Raw genomic sequence first — 25222 nt, forward strand, 5'->3', positions numbered from 1 at the left:
CCGCTTAACATGTCTCGTTAAATTTTATTGAATATTAAAAGTGGGCCTGGCTGGAGGAACAGCAACGTTACCGATTGTGTGTGTCAGAATTTTATGTTTTATTTCTGCGTTTTCATTGAGAGTTCACGAAATGATAAAGACTGAAGCACGTAAGCGTGTTGCGATCATAAAGCAAGATCTTTTTGGTTTAAAAGCCTAATAAGAAGCTAAAATATAACTGTCTTTTTATGAAACTCTGAAAGGTAATAAATCAATAATATAAAAATGTAATAAACATGAATTTTTATCATAAAAATTCTTTAATTAAAATTGAAATTAATCTGAATAAAAATTGGGACAGATTTGTCTTACTTATCCAGTATAAACTTGCTCTGTTTATTATCATTGATTTGCTGATTTTAAAAATAATTGGCAACATTGTGACTTCCTGAATGTTTTTTGCGCTGCAATAAATAACCTCTCAGGTTACCCTCTTTAAGACTGACTTGTGGTTTCTTTCTTCCCCTTTAGTTTTTTTTGTCACGTGCTTGGATCTTACCCCAAGGAGTCGACCAAGCGTTGAAAGTCGGAGATTGCAAGAAGCGATCAAGCTGAGCTAATAATGCTCATAATAAGCAATGTCTGTAAAATGGCCGCGGCAACAATAACAATAGGAAATAATAACAACAATCAAGAAATCCAGCAAGGCGGTGGGGAAAAGTAAAGAATCTATGACAGTCGACGGCTCGGTGCTCTAAACGACAATCATCATTTGAGTGCTTCAGGTGGTGGAACATCAACGCGGCAATCAAAAACGATTAACAAGATCGCACCACTTCACTCTGATCCACTCTACCACCAGCAACCGCGCCACCACCTCCTGCCCCACCAGCTCTTGACCCACTTGGCCGACTGTGACAGATGTGTGTCAACTGCAGCAGTCGGAGAATTTTACAAGTTGTTAAGTGTTTTTGATACAAAAACTAGGAACAGCCTCGACTTCAGCCCCAACCAGCTTCAAGTCCGACTTGTCTTCAGGCCGGCACTAACTGAATATAAAAACCAAAGTTATATTTAATATTAAAAATTTTCCATTCCGATTTTAGTCAAAGAATGACTCTCAAATATATTTTTAAATATAAAGAACAAGAGTTTAGAGTTTGAAAAGATTTCTTAAATGTAGCTAGAAAACAGCCACACTAACAACACCAATGGGCATCAGTTTTCAACTCAATAAAGCTGACTAGTATCCGACATGTGCAACAAGTTTAGCAACTGGTGGCGATGACGATGCCAACTTGAGCGACTCCAGCTCTGGCTCCGGTTTGAAATCCGGGTGCAGGAGCAACTACGAGTACAACTAAAATGTAGTGCAACATTTGGCTGCCTGTTTGTTGGTTTTTGGGGTGTCTGCTGCACATCCCTTCCGCCCCTTCTGTTAACGCACTTGGCCAACCCGTTTGCCCGTCAATGGGATCAGGCCAAGTCAAGACGAGACAATCCAACCATGACTTGGCCTAGCCCCTCACTCTCCTCGCACAACATAGTAGTCAAGGAGAGTTCCAAAAAAAAAAAACCCAAGAAACAAAAAAAAATTATATACATATAGTATTTTTAATTACCAATCATAAAGTGCGGACGCCCAAAATAGTTTTTGGAACAGAACCAAAAGTTTAATAAGCATGACACATGTGCCAAGCATAAAAGTACACATGAAATATTCCTCAACCCGAAGCTAAGACTAGGGTTCAATTACGGTAATACACCCACCTGGTATTAACCCTTTTGTACTGTTCCTCTTGCCCTCCAGCCACTTTCAGAGTTATGCACGGGTGAGAGAAGCCGAAAGCATAATAATTTTGGGTTTCTTTCTAATTATGCTATCTGTGATGTACTAGATGTTTTGGGGCATATAAAACAGATTTAGAATAATGTAATTTAAAATAGGAGAATACATTTAAGTAGAAACTAGGAAGAGAATATTAATGAGTAGTAACGAAATGTAAACAAAATTCTTGCTCAATTCTTAAAAATATTTTGTTAGTGTATTAAAGTTAAATACATAGAGCAAGTTACAAGAACCCTTTATACCTTTTAGATGCCTATGACTTATAAAAAATATTTATTTTTTATATGTCCTCAATTTAGCCCACAACAATTACTCTGCGCTACCTTCTCCATATACAGACGCACCTATAAGACACAAACAATTTAGGGCTCCCTGAGCAGTTGAACAACTTTCATTTAAGTGCTCACCTTTTTGTGCACTACCCCAAAAAATGCCAACAGCAGCAGCAGCAACAACAAATTCCAATTTCAATGGGCGACTCAAAAAGAAACAAAAAACTATGGCAACAAAAAACAGTTTATAACGACGTGATTCTTTTGCATTGTCTGTGAGTGCCATTCCGTCCGCTTTTGGCCGAAAGTGTGCTCATAATTAGCCCTTTTTGTTGACGTTTTTTCGGGGCCAAAGCAATGCACAAAATTAGCAACTATTACGCTTCTATTATTGCTGTTGTTTGTGTTTCTGGCCTTCATAGTGAGTGTAATCTTGGCTTTTAGCTGATGTGAAAGTAACAGTTTTCCTTCTTTCATTATTGTTGTCTTTCATCTGGAAGCCCAGCCAACGAAAACTCTCCCATTTCTGGCGATCATAATTTCAAATCATTATACTAAGTACGGATACTGACAGAGATCTATTTGTACTGAAAATATTTACCAACATTTAATAGATGATTTAAAGAAAAAGAAAAGAGCATACATACATCAGCAATTAAGTTCGTTTCCTTAGTCTTATATTTTACTTCTTCTAAGTTCGTTTCTTAAGTCTTTTGATTACAATAAAAGTATCTTATTTTTTTTATTTACATCTTAGAACCAAAAATTCTTTATTCATATATTTACTCTGAACAGTTAACGAAATTTCAATTCCTTTGACTAAACCGCCACATTGTGAGGAAACGAACACCACATGTGTGCCAGTCGTGTGCCGAAACAAAAGGATAATAAACACGCCCCTTTGCAGCTCACATATTACATAACAGTTGAGAACGATTTCTTTGTCTATAATAATGACAAATTTTGAAGGTCAATTGTTAAGTAATCCTTGAGAATAGTCTGTCGGCCTTGAAATGATTCATTTTTTAGTATTCGCTTTTTTAAATTTCATGCCGTTAACTGTAACTTTGTATATATTCACATTTGTAATCTTTTTTAGCTGCAATGCGATATATTTATGTTCTAGACATAGAAGTATTAAAGAAGGGTTTGTTTTTAAGTTGGCGAAGTTAAGGAAATCGAAATTTGACACGCTGCGGATTAGTCTGGGAAATTGGGTCAATCTCTCGTCACTCGGTCCATGTCACATGCAAAACATTGCCACATGATTTACGACCCTGGGCAAGAGTACCACCACCAACAACAACAATTGCAATGAGAAGAAAACCATCAGCAGCAGCATCCGTGGCAGCAGCAACATGAAGAGTAGCTGCAATGCGGATGCAACATTTGTCGTCGGCTATCTTTTGTCATGGCCATAAAACCTCTACCACTCTGCCTCTGACTGTTTGCCGTTTTCCACTTAAAGTCCGCCATAAAATTGTAAATTTCACCGTTGACCGTCCTTTGACATTGTGTCTGATCGCGTTACCTGCCCGTGGCATGATGCAAAAATGGCATGGATATTTACTTAATGGCTTCCTCCCAAAAAGGGTTAAGAATGCTTTTACTATTCCCCTTGAACTATAAAAATGCAGAATTCTTTCTCCGCGTAATGCTGAGCTCATGCGTAAATAAACAAAGACGAAGTTGGAAAAAAAAAGAAAAAAAGACACACCGAATGAATCTGAGAGGAGAAAAATAAAATTGGGTCAGGGCACACCTCTTTATAGCCAACGGCTGGCGGAACCGTCGAATTGATGTCCATCTCATATGTATAACTCATAATAAGAAACGCCCACAGCACACAGAATTTGTTTTCTTGCTTCATTATTTTTTCACAAATCAACAAGAGTTGCCCACATAAAAGACAGATTACTCAGAGAATGTAAATAGAACATTTTGGGAATGAAATATTTGGAACAGAAAATATTATGTAAAAAAAAAGAATATTTAAGTTCTCTTCTAATATTTTTAGGCTTTATATGTCAAATTATTTAGACATATTTTAATAGATGGTCAATGAATAAGAATGTAAAATGGTGTCACGACAAATTATTAAAATATAAATCAATGGCATCATCCTTGGTTCCATTTGGATTCTTCACACAAACCATTCTCTTTTTTATGTTTACTCGTACATTTAACAAAGTGGAATACAAATATTGGTCATTACGTTGTTTGGTGTTTTTTCTTATGCCAAAAAAGAAAAGAATTCGAATAAGAAAAGGCAAAAGGGTTGACATATTCAGGTTAAAGAGATGCGACTAAAGCCCACTTTTGATCTCATTTGCTTTGCAAAGAACAATCAGCAGCAGCAGCAACGGCTAAAACATTCTGATTCACTTTCATGCGCCGCAACATCTCTGATTGTTCGGGCCCAAAAAAAGCTAAAAACCTAAAAGAAAAAAAAAATAATAAAAAAAGAGTCAACCACAAAAAAAAGTGGTCAAAAGGAAATGCAACAACAAGAAACACAACTGCGAGTTTCGATGGAGATTTTATTTGCTTAGCCAACGCTGTGAATATTTAATTTGCGCACTCACAGATACTCAAACACATACACATTCAAACACGGAAAGAGGCTTTAACGACACTGGTGACCCAGATTTTCGGGGCAAGCTTAAGCTTAAAAGCTACAACGCTAATAAGAACAGCAATGCCGCCGCCATTACCCATACAAACACACACTGGCACACACACACACACCGTAAGACACTCGAGCGCCAAAAGCATTATTGTTGTTTTGGTTTTTGTTGTGCGTGCTGAGGAAAGATACTCACTAATTAACCCAAACCCAAACCCAGAGACCAGAGTCAGAGCCAAAAAGAATCAACCAAAAACTCATTTGCAAATTGTGTCTGAGAGGCCAAAAGAAAGGGCGGTGTTAGAGGAGGCTGGGGGGAAAGGTGAAAAGACGAGGTAACACCCAAATATAAATTATGCTTAGGAAACCCCCAAAAAAAAAAATATAGTTGTCCCAAGACAATACGTATGACATCATATAAGAAAGAAACAATAGACCTGAGTATACAAAAAATTATAATTTGTTTAATAAATTTTAAACTATTCTAAGAAATGATTAAATTAAAAAAAAAAGAGGGAGAGGATGCCAGCTGGAAATTGGCAGCAGGGGGTTAGTATTTATAAGATGTTCGTATGTCTATTAAAATAATGGAAACTAGGTTTTAGGTTTCAGGCTTAGAATGCAAGGTAAATCTGTTTTTCTTTTAAATCTTGTACCAGAGATTCAATTTAATATTCTCATCATTAACTTGCTTTTATTGGCAACAGAGTGACTCAAATCGGGTAAAACCGTAAGGCACCTGTAGGCCCTGCATTCCTTTTTTCGTTTTTTTAATTTTTTCTTTTTGATTTCACAACATCGAGTATCCAAAACGAACACACTCGAGGCACCCACACCCATCCAAATCCCTCACAAACACACATGCATATTTGGGGCTCATTTATTGTTCAACATTGTTAAGTAACCATCATCTGATTTTTTTCTTCTTTTTATTTAATGTTTACATTTGGCGGTTTGGCCCAAATATTCTGAAAAAGCTGACAGCGGTTCCCAACTTCAGACTCCAGCGAATGTGGAAGTGGGATGGCGTGAGCTGCGGGCATCCCATTCTTTTATTTTGTATATTTTTTTTTTTTTTTTTGGCTTGAAGTAATCATTGTCATGCAGGCGATTCTGCTTCATTATTTCGCCTGCTGTACCCACGCTTCTTCCCACTGCCCCATCCCCCATTTTTGTTTTTGTATCCTCTTTCTCTGGCCCCCTAGCTCCAACAATTGATAGCCATCGTAATGAGCTTTAAGTTAAGGTTCTGATCATCATCTCATGATTGTTTTGTTTTTATTTTATTTTTATTTTACGGAACGAGATGAAGATGCTGCTGGCGCATCTTCGACTTCGTCATTTGTTGGTCATGCTGGGACTTTTGTTTTAAATTCTACCTTGATTTGGGTCCATTGGCTTTGATAAGAAGTGTAAGGAAGAGAGATTTTAACATTTTATTATTTTATTTAATAGAACGCAGTGTAACCAAGTGAAGTTATCCAAAAGATTTATTTGTTTTGAAAAAACCTTCAAGAACATTTATTATTCGTTCTGAAAATCCTCATCTGTAGAGTATTTTCTTTCGATTTCATTGCTTTTTGCCTTGCTTGCTTAACCAATATTTTGCCGCTCGATAATGAAAGGAAAGCAAAAAAGGCGGTCAGAAGGGGGAACCTAAGTTGGGGGTCCCACAAGCCGCAAGACCCAAAAGACACAACAAAAACTTATAATCATCAAGAGTGAATCTGCTGGTGAAATGGCTCTGGCTGTCGTTGTTGCTGTTTTGGTTTTGATTTTGGTGGTGGCGGTACACAGTCCGTCATGTTTGTGGTTTGGACTTTGCTTTCTTTCGAGACGGTGGGGCATTTCATAATATTTGCATTGGTGTGTGTGTTTTTTGCCCGTACAGGTGATTGGGTGACCCACTTTTGAAGGTATCCCAAGCGAGATGCCTGAGAAGTTCTGACAAAACCCCAACCAATAAGTAAAAAACACTCTCAATGAATGATGCGTTGGGCATTTCTTGGAAAGGCTAATGTTACACTGACTAAAAGCCCAATTCATTCGTTTGGGGGTATTGTTGCTCGGGGCCCAATTATACAGGAATAAGGTAAAGCTATGCGCATGCAAATATATACCTATATTTAAAAAATAACACCGATTGGTAAAAACAATTTACTTTATAAAGCTATGGATCTACTTTATAAAGCTATGGAATCGATCTTCAAATCGATTGAGGTATTCCGCTCAAGGATCTGACAAATATTGGCAAAGATACAGCCATCGCTGGGAGCCCTATTGTCCTTCGCATGTATTATCCGCATTTTGAAGGGGAACCCCCAGAAATTTTGATGAAAAATCTGAAAAATATTTTGTTCTTAGATTGTGATGGAAATTGATAGAGAATCGATCCACAAATCGATTGAGGTATTCCGCTCAAGGATCTGACAAATATTGGCAAAGATACAGCCATCGCTGGGAGCCCTATTGTCCTTCGCATGTATTATCCACATTTTGAAGGGGAACCCCAGAAATTTTGATGAAAAATCTGAAAAATATTTTGTTCGTAGATTATGATAGAAATTGATAGAGAATCGATCCACAAATCGATTGAGGTATTCCGCTCAAGGATCTGACAAATATTGGCAAAGATACAGCCATCGCTGGGAGCCCAATTGTCCTTCCCACATTTTGAAGGGGAACCCCCAGAAATTTTGATGAAAAATCTGAAAAAAATTTTGTTCGTAGATTATGATGGAAATTGGTAGAGAATCGATCCAAAAATCGATTGAGGTATTCCGCTCAAGGATCTGACAAATATTGGAAAGATACAGCCATCGCTGGGAGCCCTATTGTCCTTCCCATGCATTATCCACATTTTGAAGGGGAACCCCCAGAAATTTTGATGAAAAATCTAAAATATATTTTGATCGTAGGTTGTGATGGAAATTGATAGAGAATCGATCCACAAATCGATTGAGGTATTCCGCTCAAGGATCTGACAAATATTGGCAAAGATACAGCCATCGCTGGGAGCCCTATTGTCCTTCCCATGCATTATCCACATTTTGAAGGGGAACCCCCAGAAATTTTGATGAAAATTCTAAAATATATTTTGATCGTAGGTTGTGATGGAAATTGATAGAGAATCGATCCACAAATCGATTGAGGTATTCCGCTCAAGGATCTGACAAATATTGGCAAAGATACAGCCATCGCTGGGAGCCCTATTGTCCTTCCCACATTTTGAAGGGGAACCCCCAGAAATTTTGATGAAAAATCTGAAAAAAATTTTGTTCGTAGATTATGATGGAAATTGATAGAGAATCGATCCACAAATCGATTGAGGTATTCCGCTCAAGGATCTGACAAATATTGGCAAAGATACAGCCATCGCTGGGAGCCCATGCGTTATCCACACTTTGAAGGAATCGTAAAAGGTTATTTCCAATTTTTAATGCATGTATAGATATATCGCGACGTAAGAAATGTATAAAATACATGCATGTAAAAGATACATTGTAAATATACTCGTGCTGTACTGCTTCTGTCGACAACCAATAGATGCCGCTCAATGATGTATGGATTCTATTAAAAGTAAATCTCTATTAATTTCCTTAAAAATTAAACTTAAATAAATACAAAAAAAGCCCAAAAATTCGAAAGTAAAAGTATCTTACGTTAAACATTCCTCAATATCTTTTTAAAAAATTTTTGACAAAAATATACCAATATATAATGGAGTTTGCACATGCCCATAAAGTATAAACACTTGTAGATCAGTCATCAAAAGGTCAAAACCAAAGCATTGATTAGGAATAAAGCCGTAAAAAAGCGAAGCATGGAAACTTTAATATCAACATCATCAGCTGTTCGAGTCGGTTCCCAGTGTGCTCCACTGATAAGCTCATGTCTGGCTCTGGGTCTTTCTTGTTGTTGTCGGCCTGTCTGGAATTTGCCAGAGGAAGGTTACCAAAATGACAAAAATATTGATTACTGCTCTTGCTAGTTTTCCATTGCTTTTACTACTTTTCATCACTATTACTAAGAGTATTGAATAATAAACCATTTAAGAAAATGTTTTTTATTAGCTCCCCATGGGCCACCCTTGAGCTGTCGTTCTCTTTAGTTTTATGCCCCCCAAGAGAGTGGAGCTTTCTCAGAGAGCCAACAACAGCTGCTCCCCAAGTTGGGGCCCCAACTGATGGCATGTTTTGGAAGCAACAAATTCCGTTTCAAACGCTCCTCCACCGTCGACGAGGCTCCACCGCAATTGTATTGTTGGATGCGAAACGCGTCGTTTGTGCGCCATTATACGTAGTTCACAAATCAAGAAAGAAAATCAATTTTAGTGCCAAAGTGCGTGCAATTAAAGTGCCAAATTAGGATTTTCAAAAGCCAAACGAAATGGAGCGTATTTTGAGGGGCATTATGCGGTACCGGAACACAACCCGCGAACAAATGGTTAAGGAGTTCCAGAAAGTGCGCGACAATCCCGAGGTGAGTTTAGTTAGTTTATTTAATTTATAGGTCAAGATTTGGAGCAGTCCGCCTAGAATTTTTTATTTGGCATTGAGCGCCAACAAAAAACGGCTATTATGAAGCTAATGCATGTATTCTATATCATTATCACATTTTTTTTCGACTTGTCAGTCGCAAACTAAACACTCTCTTGCTTTTTACTGCCTTTCTTAGTTTTTTGTTGCTGTTTTATTTTTGGTAAACAAACAGCAAAGGTAAACCGGTTGTCCAAACGCCCCACCACCACCCCTTCAGCTTGTTTAATATTAAATTTTATTTTTATATACTTAAGTGATTGCTTTTCAGTGCTCTTGAGACTCGTGCAATGCACCTTTGCTAATTATGATCAAATTAATTTTGTTCTAATTAAAAATGTGTGAAATGATTTTTAGCACACCCTTTGGAAAATACCCTAAAAATTATTTTAAACAATTTGAAAAAGAAGATAAAAATAGATATTAAACAAATTATCATGTTTAGTATTGATATTTATAAAAAAAATGCTTAATTTTTGCATTCAGCTTTACTTAGAATATTAAAATATTGCTTTACCTTTAATTTTATAAGATTTTGTTTCAATATTTAACTAAAATGTATATTGCATAAAATTATATTTCGATCTAACACATGAATTAAATACATATTTTAAAATAATGTTATTTTAACATAATCTTTATAACAATTTTACTATTATCTATTATTTTGCCCACAACTGTATAGCATAATTTATGTTTCTCCATCAATACCCTCAATATTGTTTAGTTTTTCCCGTTAGAAGCCTTGAACTGAACCCATTGACACTTTGGCCAAAAGCCAAGTATGTCATAACTTGCTGTATCTATCTTTTAAATATATTTACGCACTAGCCGATATCTGTACTAACTCTTGATACGCTTTATCTTTCAGCCCAAGGCCGTTTTCTTCACCTGCATGGACAGTAGAATGATTCCCACCCGCTACACGGATACCCATGTGGGTGACATGTTTGTGGGTAAGTCTATGAAGTCATAGTTGTTATATATAGATTAACACACCTCCAAATTCCCACCGATTAGTGCGAAATGCTGGAAACCTAATACCCCACGCCCACCACTTTCAGGATGAGTATTTCAGCTGCGAGCCCGCTGCTCTGGAGCTAGGATGTGTGGTGAATGACATCCGGCACATAATTGTTTGTGGACATAGTGATTGCAAGGCAATGAATCTACTTTATCAACTGAGAGATCCTGAATTTGCCTCCAAGGTATGGTGTTCTACTATGTTGTCCTAAAAGATAAAAATGACATTATTATTCTATGTGTGTTTTATTTATTTAACTTACCCTTCACCTTCAGCTGAATCGACGACTCTCCCCCTTGCGATCCTGGATGTGCACACATGCCAGCACCAGTTTGGAAAAATTCCAGGAGTGGCGTGACGCTGGAATGAAGGACCCCCTCCTATTCTCCTCCGAGACGCCATTGCGTCGATTTGTGGCCTACATCGATGAGGAGCAGAAATTCGCCGTCGAGGATAAACTGTCCCAAATCAACACCCTCCAACAGATGTCTAACATTGCGTCGTATGGCTTCCTGAAGGCGCGTTTAGAATCCCATGATCTCCATATTCATGCCCTCTGGTTTGACATTTATACGGGTGACATCTACTATTTCAGTAGAGGCGCCAAGCGATTTGTTGCCGTCGACGAAAAAAGCGTGGAAGAATTGTCCGCGGAGATCAGGAGATTCTACTCGTAGGTTCAGCCGGCGGACCAACTAGATTATCTGTGATATGTGGGCCTTATACCGCGTACGGCATTTACAAGTGACCAATTGCTTAGGATTGTTTTGTGTATTTATATGTATGTAATTGTTTTGTATATAAACTTAAGGCCTACGAAGGTTTCAACTTACAAATCTAGGAAAAATCAACGAAAGAGATGGCTAAATATCGCTCGCTTACTGTGCTTCTATAACACACTGAATATATACGAAATTATTTAAGCAATTAGTGGTGCCAAATGTGGGGAAAAATTACGGATAACAAGCTTTATATCAGTAAGTGAGCGGTATTCATGTACATTATACGTATTTTATAGTTATGGGAAGCGGTAAGACTTTAAGCTGGCACCTTGGGCGCTTCGATGTGTGCACAACAGACGGTTTTTGTCTTTTCGAACGGATAACTCGGAGTTTGGGTAACGCAAAGTACTATGGAGTGGACATCGCCATCAATGGTACTTGTGACCGTGGTGGTTCATGGCACTGTTGTTTGGGTTCTCCAGCTCCTCGAAGTACTTGCGCGCATTCCGGATGTTCACCAAAGTTGCCTCTGAGGGCAGCGTAGGATCCGACATGACTACCATTACGTATGTGTTGCTGGTGAATGTGTCAATGAAGGCAGCAAACGCGTTGTTTCGCACCTCCATCGACTGGAATTTGGCGCCCAGTTTCGAACAGCTCAGCTTGAATTGCTTAATAATATTGGAGACCTTTTCGAAGCGATGCGAATCGCGATTTTTCTTGCTCTGACAGTGGGAGATCACCAAGAAGGTGGCCTTTTCGAACAACAGAACCTCGTCAGCCTCGATAACGTTGGCGAAGTGGGTCACTGAGTTCTCCAGAGCAGCAACATTCGGTATCAGCATGGTGACAATGGAAGACCAGGCTCTGAAATTGGATAGAGGTGAAATAAAGGTCGTGGTTGGACACACTTAGCTATCGATTTGGCATAACATAAAACTACAATGTAAATCTGCCAATAAGAGTTACTCCAAGTTCACTCACTTGTATAAGGTTTCATCCCAAATGCTTGTGCGGAAACAGGTAACATTTCCTGGTTTCGACAACCGTATGAGGTCTTCTTCGCGTTCCTTGAACACAGCTTCGCGATGTTCCTCCGGCACCAGATCCATTTTGTGCACCAGACAGAAAATCTTCGCCTCGGGCGAGTTCTGAAGCAGTGCTTCCAAACAGCTTTGGTAGTAGTGGACGTCGCGCTCCATTTCCCGGCTCTCCACATCAAAGACATAGATAAGCACCTCCACATTTCGAAAGATGTTATCACGTTGCGAGGCAAAGTACTGTTTCATAAATCCCTCCTGCCCACCGCAATCCCACAGATTCAATACTAGGTTGCCGAGAAACCGCACATGCGAGTGCTCCACATCGACTGTGAAAGGGTCACAGGAGATAAATATTTACGGAATAGGATACCCGGTTACCATTACTCACTTGTTGCTCCTAGGCGTGTCGTATCACGGGCTATATAGTTGGCAAAGATAATGGAACGCATACTGGTTTTACCAGAACCGCTTTTTCCCATCAGCAACACCTAGATAATGGTATTTTCATTACTTATGCGACGCATGGCAATGGCTTATATGCAAAAGCTTTACCTTTTTCTTCATCGTGTTAATTTGTGGCGTTGTCCAGGCGAAATCAACAATAAAAACAATATAAAGATACTAGGCAGGGCGGTGCATCAGCTGATTTTGCAATCGATTGTTATTGAAAGTGCTATAAAAATGATTATAGCAGACAATGTTGGTAAATACCAATATAAGTTTGGAAAAAGACAGGCCACCAGATGTTTTGGAGTCTCGCCGGCAATAATAATAATAAAAACAATTGGATCCAAATTTCAATATTATTATGAACGATATTAAAAGCTTGAAGGATCAGCAGCGAGAGAAGCATCCCGGGTTTGACGGTTACCTCGACTGCATGACACGCTCTCTATTCACAGGCTTGGCAGCATTTTGTTTAAGTATGAGATTAAGTTGATTGCCAAAAACAATTGCATAATAATTAATGATTTATTTTTCCCACAGGCTTTTCTGGCACTTATTTTGCTCAGAAAATAGTACAGTCCCGAATCAGGTATCCACCCAAGTACAACATCCTCATTTCTTCACTGGTAGCCACTGGGGTTTCCTACCAGACGACCTCGGAACGCACGAAATCGTGTCAAGCCCGATGGATGGCTTTTGAGGAAAAGCATTCTGTACTGGACAAGGAGACATATTAAATCTGTAATAATTTATAAGTGCATTAGTTTAAGTAATGTCTGGTATAAGGGTGTTGGTTCGACTGGCCAGGGTTTCTTCTCTGCGCCCAGTTGTGGTGATGCCGTGCCGCTTTAAGTACACCCAACATCAAGGAGTTAAAGGAATAAGGAACAGAAAGAGCTTCTTCGAGGCGCAAATGCAAGCTGGACAGCGTGCCGATGACCACGACGAGGAGGAAACGTTACTTAGTGGAGATCTAACAGACGTGCGATTTTTAGATGATCGGTAGGTACAACAACAATGCATTACAATAAAATTTCATTAAAAAGAAATATAATTTTATCTTACTATTCCAGTGCCTACGATGAGGTAGCGGGTGGAGCCATGCGAATCACCAGGGATATAGCCACTTCCCAGCAAGTGCTTATTTTACAGCCGTATGTAAAATGGGCAGCCAAACGGCAGCCAACTCTTACCGATGTCCGACCCGATGATCAGCTTGCAGAGGCGTCTGCTTTAGTTCATTCCCTTCCCAATTGGCAGGTAGCCAAAGCCCTAAAAGTGCCTCTGGAAAGCCTTGAGAAGAAAACCCTCTTCGGCAGTGGGAAGCTAGCGGAGCTAAAGGCCCTAGTTACAGATCTTCGCCAGGAGCGGCACCTCACTTGCCTTTTTGTAAGCAAGGGAACACTCTCCTTTGCGCAAAAGCGATTCTTAGAGGCTGAGTTCCGGTTGCCAGTAATGGATCGTTACTCCGTGGTTATCCAAATTCTGCGACTGCATGCAACCAGTGCCGAAGCTAGGCTACAAGTGGCGATGGCCGAGCTACCCTACATTTGGGCCCAGGCCAAGGATGCCAGTGTCACTCAGACTCGTCGCCAGGGTTATGCCCTTACCGATCTGCAAAAAGAGATCCTGCGCACCAGAGAACGAAAGCTTCGAGCGGAACTGGATCGTGTTCGTCGGCAGCGGCAGTTGTTGCGGCAAAAGCGTAAGCAACAGAATTACCCCATAGTGGCCGTTGTGGGCTGCACGAACGCCGGCAAGACCTCCCTCATCAAAGCACTGACTGTGGAGGACGCGCTTCAGCCTCGGAATCAGCTATTTGCCACTTTGGACGTTACTGCTCACGCTGGATGCTTACCTTGCAATCTGGAGGTAATCTACATGGATACTGTTGGCTTTATGTCCGATCTGCCGACTGGCCTTTTTGAATGTTTTGTGGCTACTTTGGAGGATGCTATGCTTGCGGTAAGATGGTGGCACGAAATATCATTTTTAATTGTAAACATTTATTTCTGTTTCAGGATGTTATCATTCATGTTCAGGACCTGTCTCATCCTTGCCATGTTGCCCAGCGCAATCACGTAGAAGCCACGCTCCGTTCTTTGGCCTTTAATATGTCTGGTGGAGATTCAACAGCCAGTCAGTTGCCTCCGATCATCAATGTGTACAACAAATGCGATCTGATACCCATGAAAGGCCAGAAAACATCTAAAACCGATCACCATATATCAGCTCGTACCCAGATGGGCTTGGACACCCTCCTAGTCGACGTTGAGCAGCAAATATTAGTTGCCACAGGGCGAAAGAAATTAAAAATGCGGGTGCCAAACGGGGGCCAGGAAATGGCATGGCTCTACAAAAACGCCGCTGTAGTGGAAACGATGGCGGATGAGAAGAATCCGGAATGGCTGATGATGCAGGTGGTCATTACCCAGAGAACACTGGATCAGTTTAAAAGGCAATTCTGTTGATGACCCAGTAATAAATAATTCGGATCCACCAATATAGTTTCTGTGGCGCAACTGGCACCGACTAAATTCTTTATTGTTATTGCTCTTAGTTTTGTTGGTTTAGTTGCTATCGAGTGTAATTAGGATTGGTGTTATTTTCACATCTTTATTTCTATATAAGTATAAAAATTTACTACCACAAAAATAAAACGATAAAGTTTCTAAAAATATCAATAAACAGAACATTTGTATTGCACTTCTGACTTATTTGTGCGGTTTCGGACCCTATCTTTTTGGGATCAGGTCGTCGTCCAACCATTACTATATTTAGTTATTGGCAAGTCTTCTGGCTTGCGTTATAATTTATTTGTTTGGTGCTGACTTCTTTATTGGCACAATAGAATGATTAAAACAGGGAATGAGCTGATTAGCCTAACCGAATTAAAATAGGTAACAACTAATACCATCTTAAATATACATTTGTGCAAAACTATTCAAAAATTAATTGTTCGCATTAAACATTACAAAAATAACAAAATATAAAACTGTTCAAACGGCTTTATGTGTGACTTGTAAAATTAGATTTCTTTTCTAAAATGACGAATTTATTATATGCCTTCAAGCTCATTTTGAGCTAAGTTTGTGTTTCCAACAGACGAATTAAAAAATATACACTTTCACTTTTGTTGGGCCACATTTCAGTAATTTTCTCATCTAAAAACGTACAGAGAATTCTTAATTCGATGGGATCTATCAATAACTGTCTCTTTTCTACAAAAGTTTGATTAAAATTCGATAATTTGCAGATGAGTTTTTGGCTTCTCGTAAATCGCCTAATTTTCACGTTTGCCAAACAAAAATATCATTATTCTCTCCTAAATAGACATTGTTAGATACATACTTAGATACATTTTTTAAATAAAGGGAGGGAGGGAAATAATTGAAGTTTTTTATTTAGATAAATAAAAATATTTGAAAAACTAGGGGAATGTTAATGGGGAATGTGAAACCACAACTAATAAAGAAAACTAAGTTTTTTTTGGAGAAAAAGAAACAAAAATGTATCCAAATAAGATCTGTTCTAGTGATCTACTTAAAAATAAAAAAAATACTTCTTTTTTAGCTTACAGATCCCTTTTCAATTATTAAACCGAACCCACCCCAACATACACACCCTTAATACCTACGCGAATGAATGATTGGATGCTATGAGCCAGCGGAGGAGCTGCCAGAGAGGAGCCACAACCACAATGAGAAACAGAATGCAGATGATACGACAATTCTTGAGCAGGCCGATAACAAACTGGATGATCTTCATGCACAATGAAATGAAAATTGTACTACACTGCCGGGGACTCGACTCCGATTCCGGATTTAATTCCGTATTCTTAGCCGCCTCCCCCGCCATCGGCCCTTTACCATTTGCCAGTTATAACTTGGCTATATGGAACTGGGCCTGCTGGTTAGCCGCCGTCGAATATTGGGCAAAGGGCATTAGCTGGCAGTACTCAAGCAGCTGCCGCTCCAGCTCTAAAAGACACTTTCCTGGCCCTGCGCCGACTTTCATCTGCCCAGAATCCTTGCACTTGAGAATGAAGCCCCTTTGAATCAGAGCATATATGGCAATATTGAGGTTGTCCAGTGCTAGACAATAGGGATGCACATGGAGGGCAGATCCATCGGGGAGCTGCAGCAACTGCTCCACATGCTGTTGGACGCGAATGAGAAGGTCCTTCCCGCTAAACTCCAGATCTGCAGGAATCTGTAATAAAGCAATCAAATAAGTATTAAACCATCTTAGTTGGAGGAGGATCTACATACCTTTCTCAATGTTACCACCAATTGGTAGTAGAGACACAAGAATGGCGCCAAAGCTGCCAGAATAACATGTGAGCACTCGTTGTCATGCACGTTGACCTTTCCATCCTTCTCCACTTCAACCACCTTCTCGTCCAGTAATAGCTGCAAGTGCGTCTCAAACTCTGCGGCCTCCCGATTCGACTCTATGATGAACTCATGCTGGAAAAGTGCATCCATATTGGTAACATGAGCATGGAGGGCGGATAAAGTTGACTCGTACGAGGTGTGTGAGTGATTTTTCTGATTCTGCTTTTCCTTGAGCGCTGCCAGCAGTAGATAAGCCGGTCGAGCTAACCAGAACATACATGGATTTATGTAGAGCTGCAGGGCCAGCATTGGAACTGCCACTGCCATTGTTTGCGGGCACAGAGCATGAGCTTTCAATCGCTTTCCGTCGAATTGGTTGGCCAACTGCTTGGCTGCCATAGGTGTGAATTGTAAGCGGGCGCTGACGAAATGCAAAATGTTCGAGTGAATCTCCACAGCGTCAATAATATCCGCCTTTATGCTTTTGGGTGCGGCGCTCACATGCGCTCCAAGCTGCTCGAAGATGCGTTTCAAAAGAAGCACTCCCCGGGATAGCTCATCGATGTTAACACTCTTCTGGGCGTACAATTGACTAGCGTAGTACAAACTCAAGAGGTTAAAGGTGGTGATCACAATGCGGCGCTGCTGTTGGTAGATAATCTCGTTGGCCAGCTGCTTGACCAACTCGACCTCTTGGCGGTTGAGCTTTTGCAGGTGTCCAGCCACTCCGGCTCGCTGCATCCTATGGCCACTGTCGTGCCCGAAGAACTCCCGCACCGAAATGGGCTCTCCAAAGTCCAGGAACATCTTGCCGAAGCGCTCGTCTATTATCTTAAGAGCCTTGAAGAATCCCTTGGTTGACTCTTTTGGTTTAGGCACTCCCAGCAGCTCATAGACAAATAGTTGCTCCTCCAGGACTCGTTCGTAGGCCACACTCACTGGCACAACCATGACATCAGGAACTTCTCCAGTAAAATAAGGCAACAGAGCCATCGAAAGAAGTCCAATCTTTGGGACTAGGGCTTTAAAATTTCTCGACCTGGTTCCCTCGATGAAGAACTCCACCCCGATGTGATAGCTGGCCACCAGGGCGTACATATACTCCCTAAAGATGTCCCAGTAGAGCTCGTCGTTGGAGAAGCTTCGCCGCATAAAAAAGGCTCCAGTCTTTCGCAGCATAGTGCCCATGCCAAACATTGAATGGAAATCTAAAAAAAAGGTATGAAATAATTAGTAAAGCTTATCTTTAATTTATAAATCAATCTATATTCGCATTCTTGCCTCTCATTTGACAATTAATTAATAACTTTAAGTGTACTAATTGAAATTCCCATCTATTAACACCTCTCCAACCAGTGATAATTTTTCCCTCATTATTTAAAGGTAATTATAGCCGACTACACAAATTATACGTATCAAGGGTTATAGAGCGGAAAACAATTTAAAAACGGTAATGAAGAAATTAACATGACATTTTTAGGCAAGGTGAAAACCCATTTGACCGAAAATAAAAAAAAGGTTAAATCACGAAAACTAGACATTATATAAATGATTCAACACCTACCCATTCCGGCAGCTATTCCTGGTATTTCGATGTCGTAATAGTAGCATATATACGACATGAGAATAAAGTCCATGTAGCTTCGGTGACTTGGGAGGTAGAGGACAGGACACTTGCCCATATCCTTGCGCACATTCGCCATGCTCGCCGAATTGACATAAAATCCATCGCAGATTCGCTTTCCAATCGCTGTGATAGCGATTCCACACCATCTGATTATGGCCATATTTCGCTCCAAGCCAATCTCTTCGATTATGGCCTTTGCCTGTTGTTCGAGCTGTTTTACAGACTGGCCGGATTCTTTGGCATAATGCTCCACAATGGAGCGCAACTTCTCACTCTTGAGGACATGTTGCTTTAGCTTTTGAGGATTCAGGTAACGCTCGAATTCGTAAGCCACCTGAGGATTGAACTCCCTGGTCATGGAGGCCTCCTTTCCCGGGGCTATGATGTTTTCAAAGTTTCGCATGTAATCGGCGGCGGCAGGGGGTGCCTGTTTCTCCTGCCGATCCCTGGACTCTCCGCCTCCGCCTCCTCCTTTTACCGCTGCCGGGTTCCTTCCCATCTTTATACAATTTACCTGCAAAAATAGAAGAAACAACGTGCGTGCTGTCAAAAATGCTTTTCAGCAAAAAAAAAAGGAAAAATGGAAAACGACGTCGCCTCGAGTGCGGTTCTATTTGACGAATCAACTGTCAAGCGACCGGCCTCACTTAACAGGCATCTTGACACACAGGCATACTGTCATATACCTGCACACTTCTATATAATATTGACTGAGATATCGCCTGCACTCGGAGAAAATATTTGCATTGAATTTAGCTGACAGACGATAAGGGTGTTGAAAAGATAAAAGTCGTCTGAGAGCTTAAGCCTCTGGCCCAAAAACGTGTAGAACTACAATAAAATATATGACTGATTTAAAAATTGAATACTCTGTAAAAGAAACATTTTCTTGGAGTGCATAACTATCCACTAGGTTTATTATCTGACCGATTCTACAAAGTTGAAGTAATCAACGAGCAACCATTGCGTGCTAAAGGTCTTTTTTTCCACTGCCTAATTTTTTAAAACATTTTTAAAAAGAGAAGGCCCGTACTTCCAAAAACAACTACTTTTATTAATTTTTATTTTATAATTTATCAAATTTTAAGAGCATAAAATATGGGTTAAATCTACAAACATCTGACCTATCTCACAGTGAGTCTTGGAGGATCCAAGCTCAGAGCGTGACACGGCACGTGCTCACTACTGGCGGTAAGATAGTTTCGACGTCACTCATCAGGTGAGGAACAGCACCTGGGTGGGAGTGAATCGAGTCAACAACAAAGTACTATAGGGCCATAAAGTCACACCCTCTTACGCCGCCACGGCCAAAAGATAAAGCCAAGAAGGCACTTGATTTGATTCAAAATCAAACGGGTTGGCAACAAGGCCTAGATATTTAATTATAAATGAAAATGATTGGAAACATTTGTGAACTATCCCAGGCAAGCAAACGCACACACACTGAAAATAAATGTGTAAATATAGAAGTCGTTGTTTGCGAAATGCATTTAACACATTTCACTTAGCCATTTAGCCGGTAATTGCAATTTAACACGATTAGCGAAACTTCACTACCTGTTTTGTTTACAAATGAAACAAAATATCACTTACTGTCCGGGACGGTAATGCAATTTTAGTCACTTTCTATTTTTGTTAGTACATAAGAGCTTTGCAGGGGATCCAAGGCATGACGACTATAATGTCATATATTTAAACGCTATCGAACTAAATCAATTTTTGTCACCTGAGATAACAGGTTGTTGTTCCCAAAAAAAAAAAAAAAAGAAAATAAACTACAAACCAATTAAAAAGTGATTCACTAAGGTGATAAGGGAACACTTGGTGATTAATCTGCCAGCCAGGTGGTTGAATATATGTTTTTTTTTAGGGTAATAGACCGTTGTTACGTGTTTATTTCACCGGCAAGGATACGTACTGGGGAAAATTCGATAGAAGATGCGCGCGGTGCGAATTGTGCGAAATTTAATAATATCTTTCAGACCCGGTTTCCAGGTGAGCGTTTCCAGCTTTTAATTCACAATTCGCACTTTGTTTCAACTCTCTCTGACCGATTTATATTCAATTTGTTGTTTTTGTGCACTCTGCGGCGGCTGTTTTTGTGGAACATCTGCGGACTGCAAGCAGCTGCGGTCGATATTTGAGGCCTTGGCGGTCTATGCACGATACGGCAGACGTCATGCAGGAACGTTTTTAGGGGGTGGTTTTATTCAAAGTATTCAAATAATTTTCAGAATATTATTTAGGAGCTTGTAATACTTCTCAATAGATTTAAAACAACATTTTGTTAAAGAAACATCTATCTAAAATATGGATTCTACATGTGGATACGTTTATTTGACTCAATATGTAGATACACTTTATGAAGTACATGTAGATGTACTTTTTTCTCACTTTTATGAATTCTCTTAACGAGAAATAACGCATTTTACCTTTAAAAGTAAAAGTATTGAGAAAAAAGTATAGTAGGATGTACTACTTAATCAGTATCTACTGTCTACTAAACTAAAACTGGTTTGAAGCTTTCGCCGCCAACTTTGCCACATATCAGGTGGCAACGCAACGTCTTGGATTTATCGCAACCCACTCGTCTCACCCCACCTCCACTACTAAGTGTTTGTTGCTGTTGGTCAGCGGGTCTCTGGATTTGCATTGCGCAAAGTGCAAAACTCAGCGGAAAAGATCACATTCGGCATGCCGTTTTGGAGCCACGTACTGGAAGCGCTTTTGGCGCTGGTCCACATCCTGACCGATCGGCTGCTGGAGTTCGCCTTGGGCTGGTATCTGGGACCATATAGGCGAGTTCAGGGACCTCCCAGTGCTGAGCAACAAGCTCTGTTGTCCAAAAGTGCCGTGGAACTTGCTCAACTGATACGGGAGCGAAAAATCCGAAGTTACGACATCGTCAAAGCCTACTGTGAGCGCATCGAAAATGTGAACCGTGATCTCAACGCTGTGGTGGATGGCCCCTTTCCAGAGGCTTTGGAGCAGGCTCGTGAAATCGATCGAAGGTTGTCCAAAAAGGAATACAGTGATGAGGACTTCCGGAGGCAGCCCTTCCTAGGTGTTCCCTTCACCACCAAAGATAGTACATCTGTGGCGGGGAAACTCCATACGCTGGGATTAGTATGCCGAAAAACTGAAAGATCTGCCACGGATGCTGAATGCGTTCGTCTGATGAAGGAAAGTGGCGCAATCATTATAGCCACTAGCAATGTTCCAGAGGTCAACAAGTGGATTGAGTCCAGAAACATGCTGATTGGAGGCACCAACAACCCCTACGACCTCCGACGATCCGTGGGAGGTTCTTCTGGTGGCGAAGGTGCTCTTATTGCTGCCTGTTGTACTGGTTTTGGATTGGGAACGGATATTGGAGGTTCCATAAGAATTCCAGCCTTTAATTGCGGCGTTTTTGGACACAAACCCACAGCTGGAGCAGTCAACATGGCGGGTTGCACCTTCAGAACTGGAAAAGAGAAGGAAACAATGGTCTGCGCCGGTCCAATGAGTCGCTTTGCCAAGGATCTTTTGCCAATGATGCAGGTGCTGGTGGAACCAGAACTGAAACCCAAACTTAAACTTGATCAGGAAGTGAATTTGAAGAAATTGAGATACTTCTACGTGGCTTCCAATGGCATGGCTCAGTGTAATCCTATCAACCGAGAAACCGAGAGGGTTATGTACAAGATACGCAAACACTTTGAAAGAATCAATGGACAGGATGTGCGACATGCCAACGTACCAAACACCAAGTTGACTGGAAAAATGTGGCGTTACTGGATGACTCAAGAGCCGGCTAACTTTAATCTTTTGCTTGGTAACGGAGCAGAACTCAATCCATTTGTGGAGCTATTTAAAAAGTTACTGGGTCAGAGTGACTACAGCATGGCTGCTATTTATGGACTCATTGACAGTGTCTTGCCGAAGGAGTCTGAGAAACTGATGCGTGAGGCCACCGCCAAGTGCAAGAAGGCAGTGCAGGATCTGCTTGGTGATGATGGAGTGCTTTTCTACCATAGTTCTCCCAGAACGGCTCCTTTCCACTTTTATCCGCTGGTTAAATTCAACGACTTCGCCTATTTCAGCCTGTTCAATGTGCTCCGTTTGCCAGCTACCCAGGTTCCCATGGGTTTGGACTCGAAGGGAATGCCTCTGGGAATTCAGGTGGTGGCCAATTTAAACAACGATCGTCTTTGTTTGGCGGTGGCAGAGGAGTTGGAGCGGACTTTTGGCGGATGGGTGCCACCATTTCCCCTGAAGCAGTAATCGCTGTGAAAACAACAATTGTTATCTTTAGGTGTTGGTAGTATTTGAGACTGTCGCTTTGTTACAGGAATTTAATAAATGATTTCTTTTATATAGCTTTTTGATACAGTTTGTTTTTACTATTTTGTGTACGATTGTTACAAAGATTAATTGCAAACAAATGATAATAAACATTACCATATGTTTTATAGAGCTGCCCAATCAATTATTTTTATTCCAGTCCGGCAACTCTTTTTGGACTGGTCACACTGCTGGAAGCTCTGGAAAATGGCGATGGGTCTAATTTTAAAAGCAAGCCCGGGAATATTATTTAAGCTTAAAAAGCAAAAAATGTAATTATCATATTTTTGAAGAGCTCCCTTTAATTCCTTTATGATAAAACAAAAAAAAGCGAATAATTTTAATGAAAGCTTGATATGCTTAATCATTGTGGAATATATAATTCAATAATATAATCCTGTAATAGCAATATATAGAAAGAAGTTCAGCCGGTATCTATTTTTTTTACAAAATTTTTAAACAGGTGAAATATGAATTTGTTCTTAAGATTTATTGGAATAACCTAATTACGTGATTTTACAGATTTTATGGCTTTTGTTAAAGCTAATTAGGCCTCTGATTAAAGTTTTTCTCCTCTATCGATTCGATATCTGAAATTACTTCATATCCCAAAAGGTCCTACCTTTGAACTGTGTTAGGCGGCAGTGATAAATGGAGATGGTGTCAGGAAACACTTAACCCAAAACTTGTCCGAGCTTTCCTGGAGCCGGGGAATTGGTTTGGGGGCTTGAGAATGTTGTCGCGCTGTCAACAATTAATTTGTCCACACACGCAGACACACACGCACCCAACATTGACATCTTTTGTGGACTCCCTTTCTGGAAATTGCAAGATGTGTGCACGGTGTGCAGAGTGTCCCCAACCCCTAAGGTCATGGCCCACAATGTCCAACTCCTTTCCTAAATATAGATAAATGCACTGGAAGAAGGACACATCTTACCTTAAAAGTAACATCATAACTAAAGTCAAATTTGTAGGTCTATACTTCATTTATTGAAAATATAAATAGTTTATTTTTGTTTCTGTTAAATTATTTTTTAGAATATTATACCAAAAAGTAGCACAGAAGCTCCTTCTGTTGGGTGGCTGCCTGGGTCTTCTCCACTTCGTATTTCAAAGTCTGTCTCCTCACGGCCATAAATTCAGAGCAACATGAATGCGACTTTTCACCCTGTCTCAGTCTCATCTGGCTCACTTTGTCTAATTTAACACTACCGTCCGTTTCACCTTTGGGTCCATTTCCGCTGACCAAGCGGAAAATATGCCTTAATACTTCGAATGGTTTAGCTTTGCAGAAGTCAAGTGCGGACGCGTGTGCAATTGTCCAAAGTATTACGACTATTTCTGTTATAGCCTGCTTTTGTCCTTGTGTGGCCCTTCTGTTTATGTCCTTGCCTTGTTTTCGATTCGGTTTGGGTGCGTTTCTGTTTTTGAAATATTAACGACGCCCTTTTGCTGTTTTTTTGGCCCCCATACTCGCCCTAGTTCATAACTTTGCTTTCAAGTGTTTTTGCCTGCATTTTATGTATTTGGGGAGGATTATCTTTTAACAACAGATTGGCTACCATAACATACCAAAAGTAAATACAAATATGTTCAATTGTTGGTATACCTGTAAAATCGTTTAAAAAATTTTACAATAAAAATGTATTTAACAAATAGTTTCATACAATATTTTTAATAAATGGGCTATATTTTTATCAAAATTGACTTTAACATACCATACCTACGTCGACCTTTTTTTAACAAACTAAACTTTTAAATTCCAGTGCCGACAATAAAAACACCATGTTATCCTTTAGCTTTTTGTGACTCAAATGTGAAATTATGAACCACTGGAAAATACATGGCAGATTTTCAGTATCCACGCCTCTGCCCTGAGCCTTTGACAAATCCACAAATCCAGCTACTAAACAGCAATTTTTTATGAACTCCTCTAAAGCCCCGTCCAAAGGACATTTGTCTATGCAAAGGAAAAAAGTAGTTGGACTTTCAATTTTTTTGTCATTATTTGCTGTTACAAAAACGTCTACATTGTTGAAATTCCTTTTGCGAAAATTGCCACGTGACACAAAGGCGTCTGGAGCACACATAGAAAGAGCGCCTTTTATTGGCCTGCTCCGCCGAATGTGGTTGGGATTTGGGGTGTCCTGGCGTTTTGGTAGGCGGGTTTTGGCTGGCTGGTCAGTTGGGGTGGGGTTTTTTGGGGTCTGCCCGAATACAATAGGCCCGAAAATGACGTTGCAACAATTAATGTGAACAGTTTTGCAGTCGTCCTCGGCGCTGTCGTCGTTGTTTGTCGTGATTTATAACGTGCATAAAATTTGCGGTCCCTGGCAAGCAGCACCTACCCGAGCCACAATGCCAACCCCGAAAATTTGTCAAGGGAAATTCGACTAGAGTTGTGTTATTTAGAGGATCTAGTTCGGTTC

General features: G+C 40.2%; 6 protein-coding genes and 1 long non-coding RNA gene across 7 annotated transcripts; 4 read left to right on the forward strand and 3 right to left on the reverse strand.

Moving 5' to 3' along the window:
- Positions 1-8929: 8929 nt before the first annotated feature.
- LOC6500477 (beta carbonic anhydrase 1) lies at positions 8930-11139 on the forward strand. Its single transcript, XM_001953266.4, has 4 exons — positions 8930-9208; positions 10136-10220; positions 10285-10472; positions 10564-11139. Exons 1-4 carry the CDS (start codon positions 9116-9118, stop codon positions 10963-10965), a joined length of 768 nt encoding a protein of 255 aa, XP_001953301.1. The 5' UTR covers positions 8930-9115; the 3' UTR covers positions 10966-11139.
- Positions 9693-10680, reverse strand: LOC123256994. The gene is made up of 2 exons (XR_006506884.1): positions 10551-10680; positions 9693-10495 (listed from the first exon to the last, which is right to left on the reverse strand). It is a non-coding gene; the product is annotated as an uncharacterized LOC123256994 (long non-coding RNA).
- Positions 11051-12728, reverse strand: LOC6500059 (ras-related GTP-binding protein A). The gene is made up of 4 exons (XM_001953267.4): positions 12606-12728; positions 12442-12541; positions 11995-12379; positions 11051-11877 (listed from the first exon to the last, which is right to left on the reverse strand). The coding sequence occupies exons 1-4, from the start codon at positions 12615-12617 to the stop codon at positions 11439-11441; spliced, it is 936 nt and encodes a 311-aa protein (XP_001953302.1). The 5' UTR covers positions 12618-12728; the 3' UTR covers positions 11051-11438.
- Positions 12729-12751: 23 nt separating this feature from the next.
- Positions 12752-13237, forward strand: LOC26513736. Its single transcript, XM_014911718.3, has 2 exons — positions 12752-12976; positions 13041-13237. Exons 1-2 carry the CDS (start codon positions 12862-12864, stop codon positions 13235-13237), a joined length of 312 nt encoding a protein of 103 aa, XP_014767204.1. The 5' UTR covers positions 12752-12861.
- A 35-nt stretch (positions 13238-13272) lies between these two features.
- Positions 13273-15206, forward strand: LOC6500478 (putative GTP-binding protein 6). Its single transcript, XM_001953268.4, has 3 exons — positions 13273-13502; positions 13574-14465; positions 14522-15206. The coding sequence occupies exons 1-3, from the start codon at positions 13273-13275 to the stop codon at positions 14969-14971; spliced, it is 1572 nt and encodes a 523-aa protein (XP_001953303.1). The 3' UTR covers positions 14972-15206.
- LOC6500058 (dihydroxyacetone phosphate acyltransferase) lies at positions 15004-20612 on the reverse strand. The gene is made up of 4 exons (XM_032449833.2): positions 20383-20612; positions 18402-18978; positions 16772-18045; positions 15004-16712 (listed from the first exon to the last, which is right to left on the reverse strand). The coding sequence occupies exons 2-4, from the start codon at positions 18961-18963 to the stop codon at positions 16380-16382; spliced, it is 2169 nt and encodes a 722-aa protein (XP_032305724.1). The 5' UTR covers positions 18964-18978; positions 20383-20612; the 3' UTR covers positions 15004-16379.
- A 168-nt stretch (positions 20613-20780) lies between these two features.
- LOC6500479 (fatty-acid amide hydrolase 2) lies at positions 20781-22834 on the forward strand. Its single transcript, XM_001953270.4, has one exon. The coding sequence runs from the start codon at positions 21159-21161 to the stop codon at positions 22728-22730; it is 1572 nt and encodes a 523-aa protein (XP_001953305.1). The 5' UTR covers positions 20781-21158; the 3' UTR covers positions 22731-22834.
- The last annotated feature ends 2388 nt before the right edge of the window (positions 22835-25222 follow it).

This window comes from Drosophila ananassae, chromosome 2L (genome assembly GCF_017639315.1).
Source record: "Drosophila ananassae strain 14024-0371.13 chromosome 2L, ASM1763931v2, whole genome shotgun sequence".
Lineage (NCBI taxonomy): Eukaryota > Metazoa > Arthropoda > Insecta > Diptera > Drosophilidae > Drosophila > Drosophila ananassae.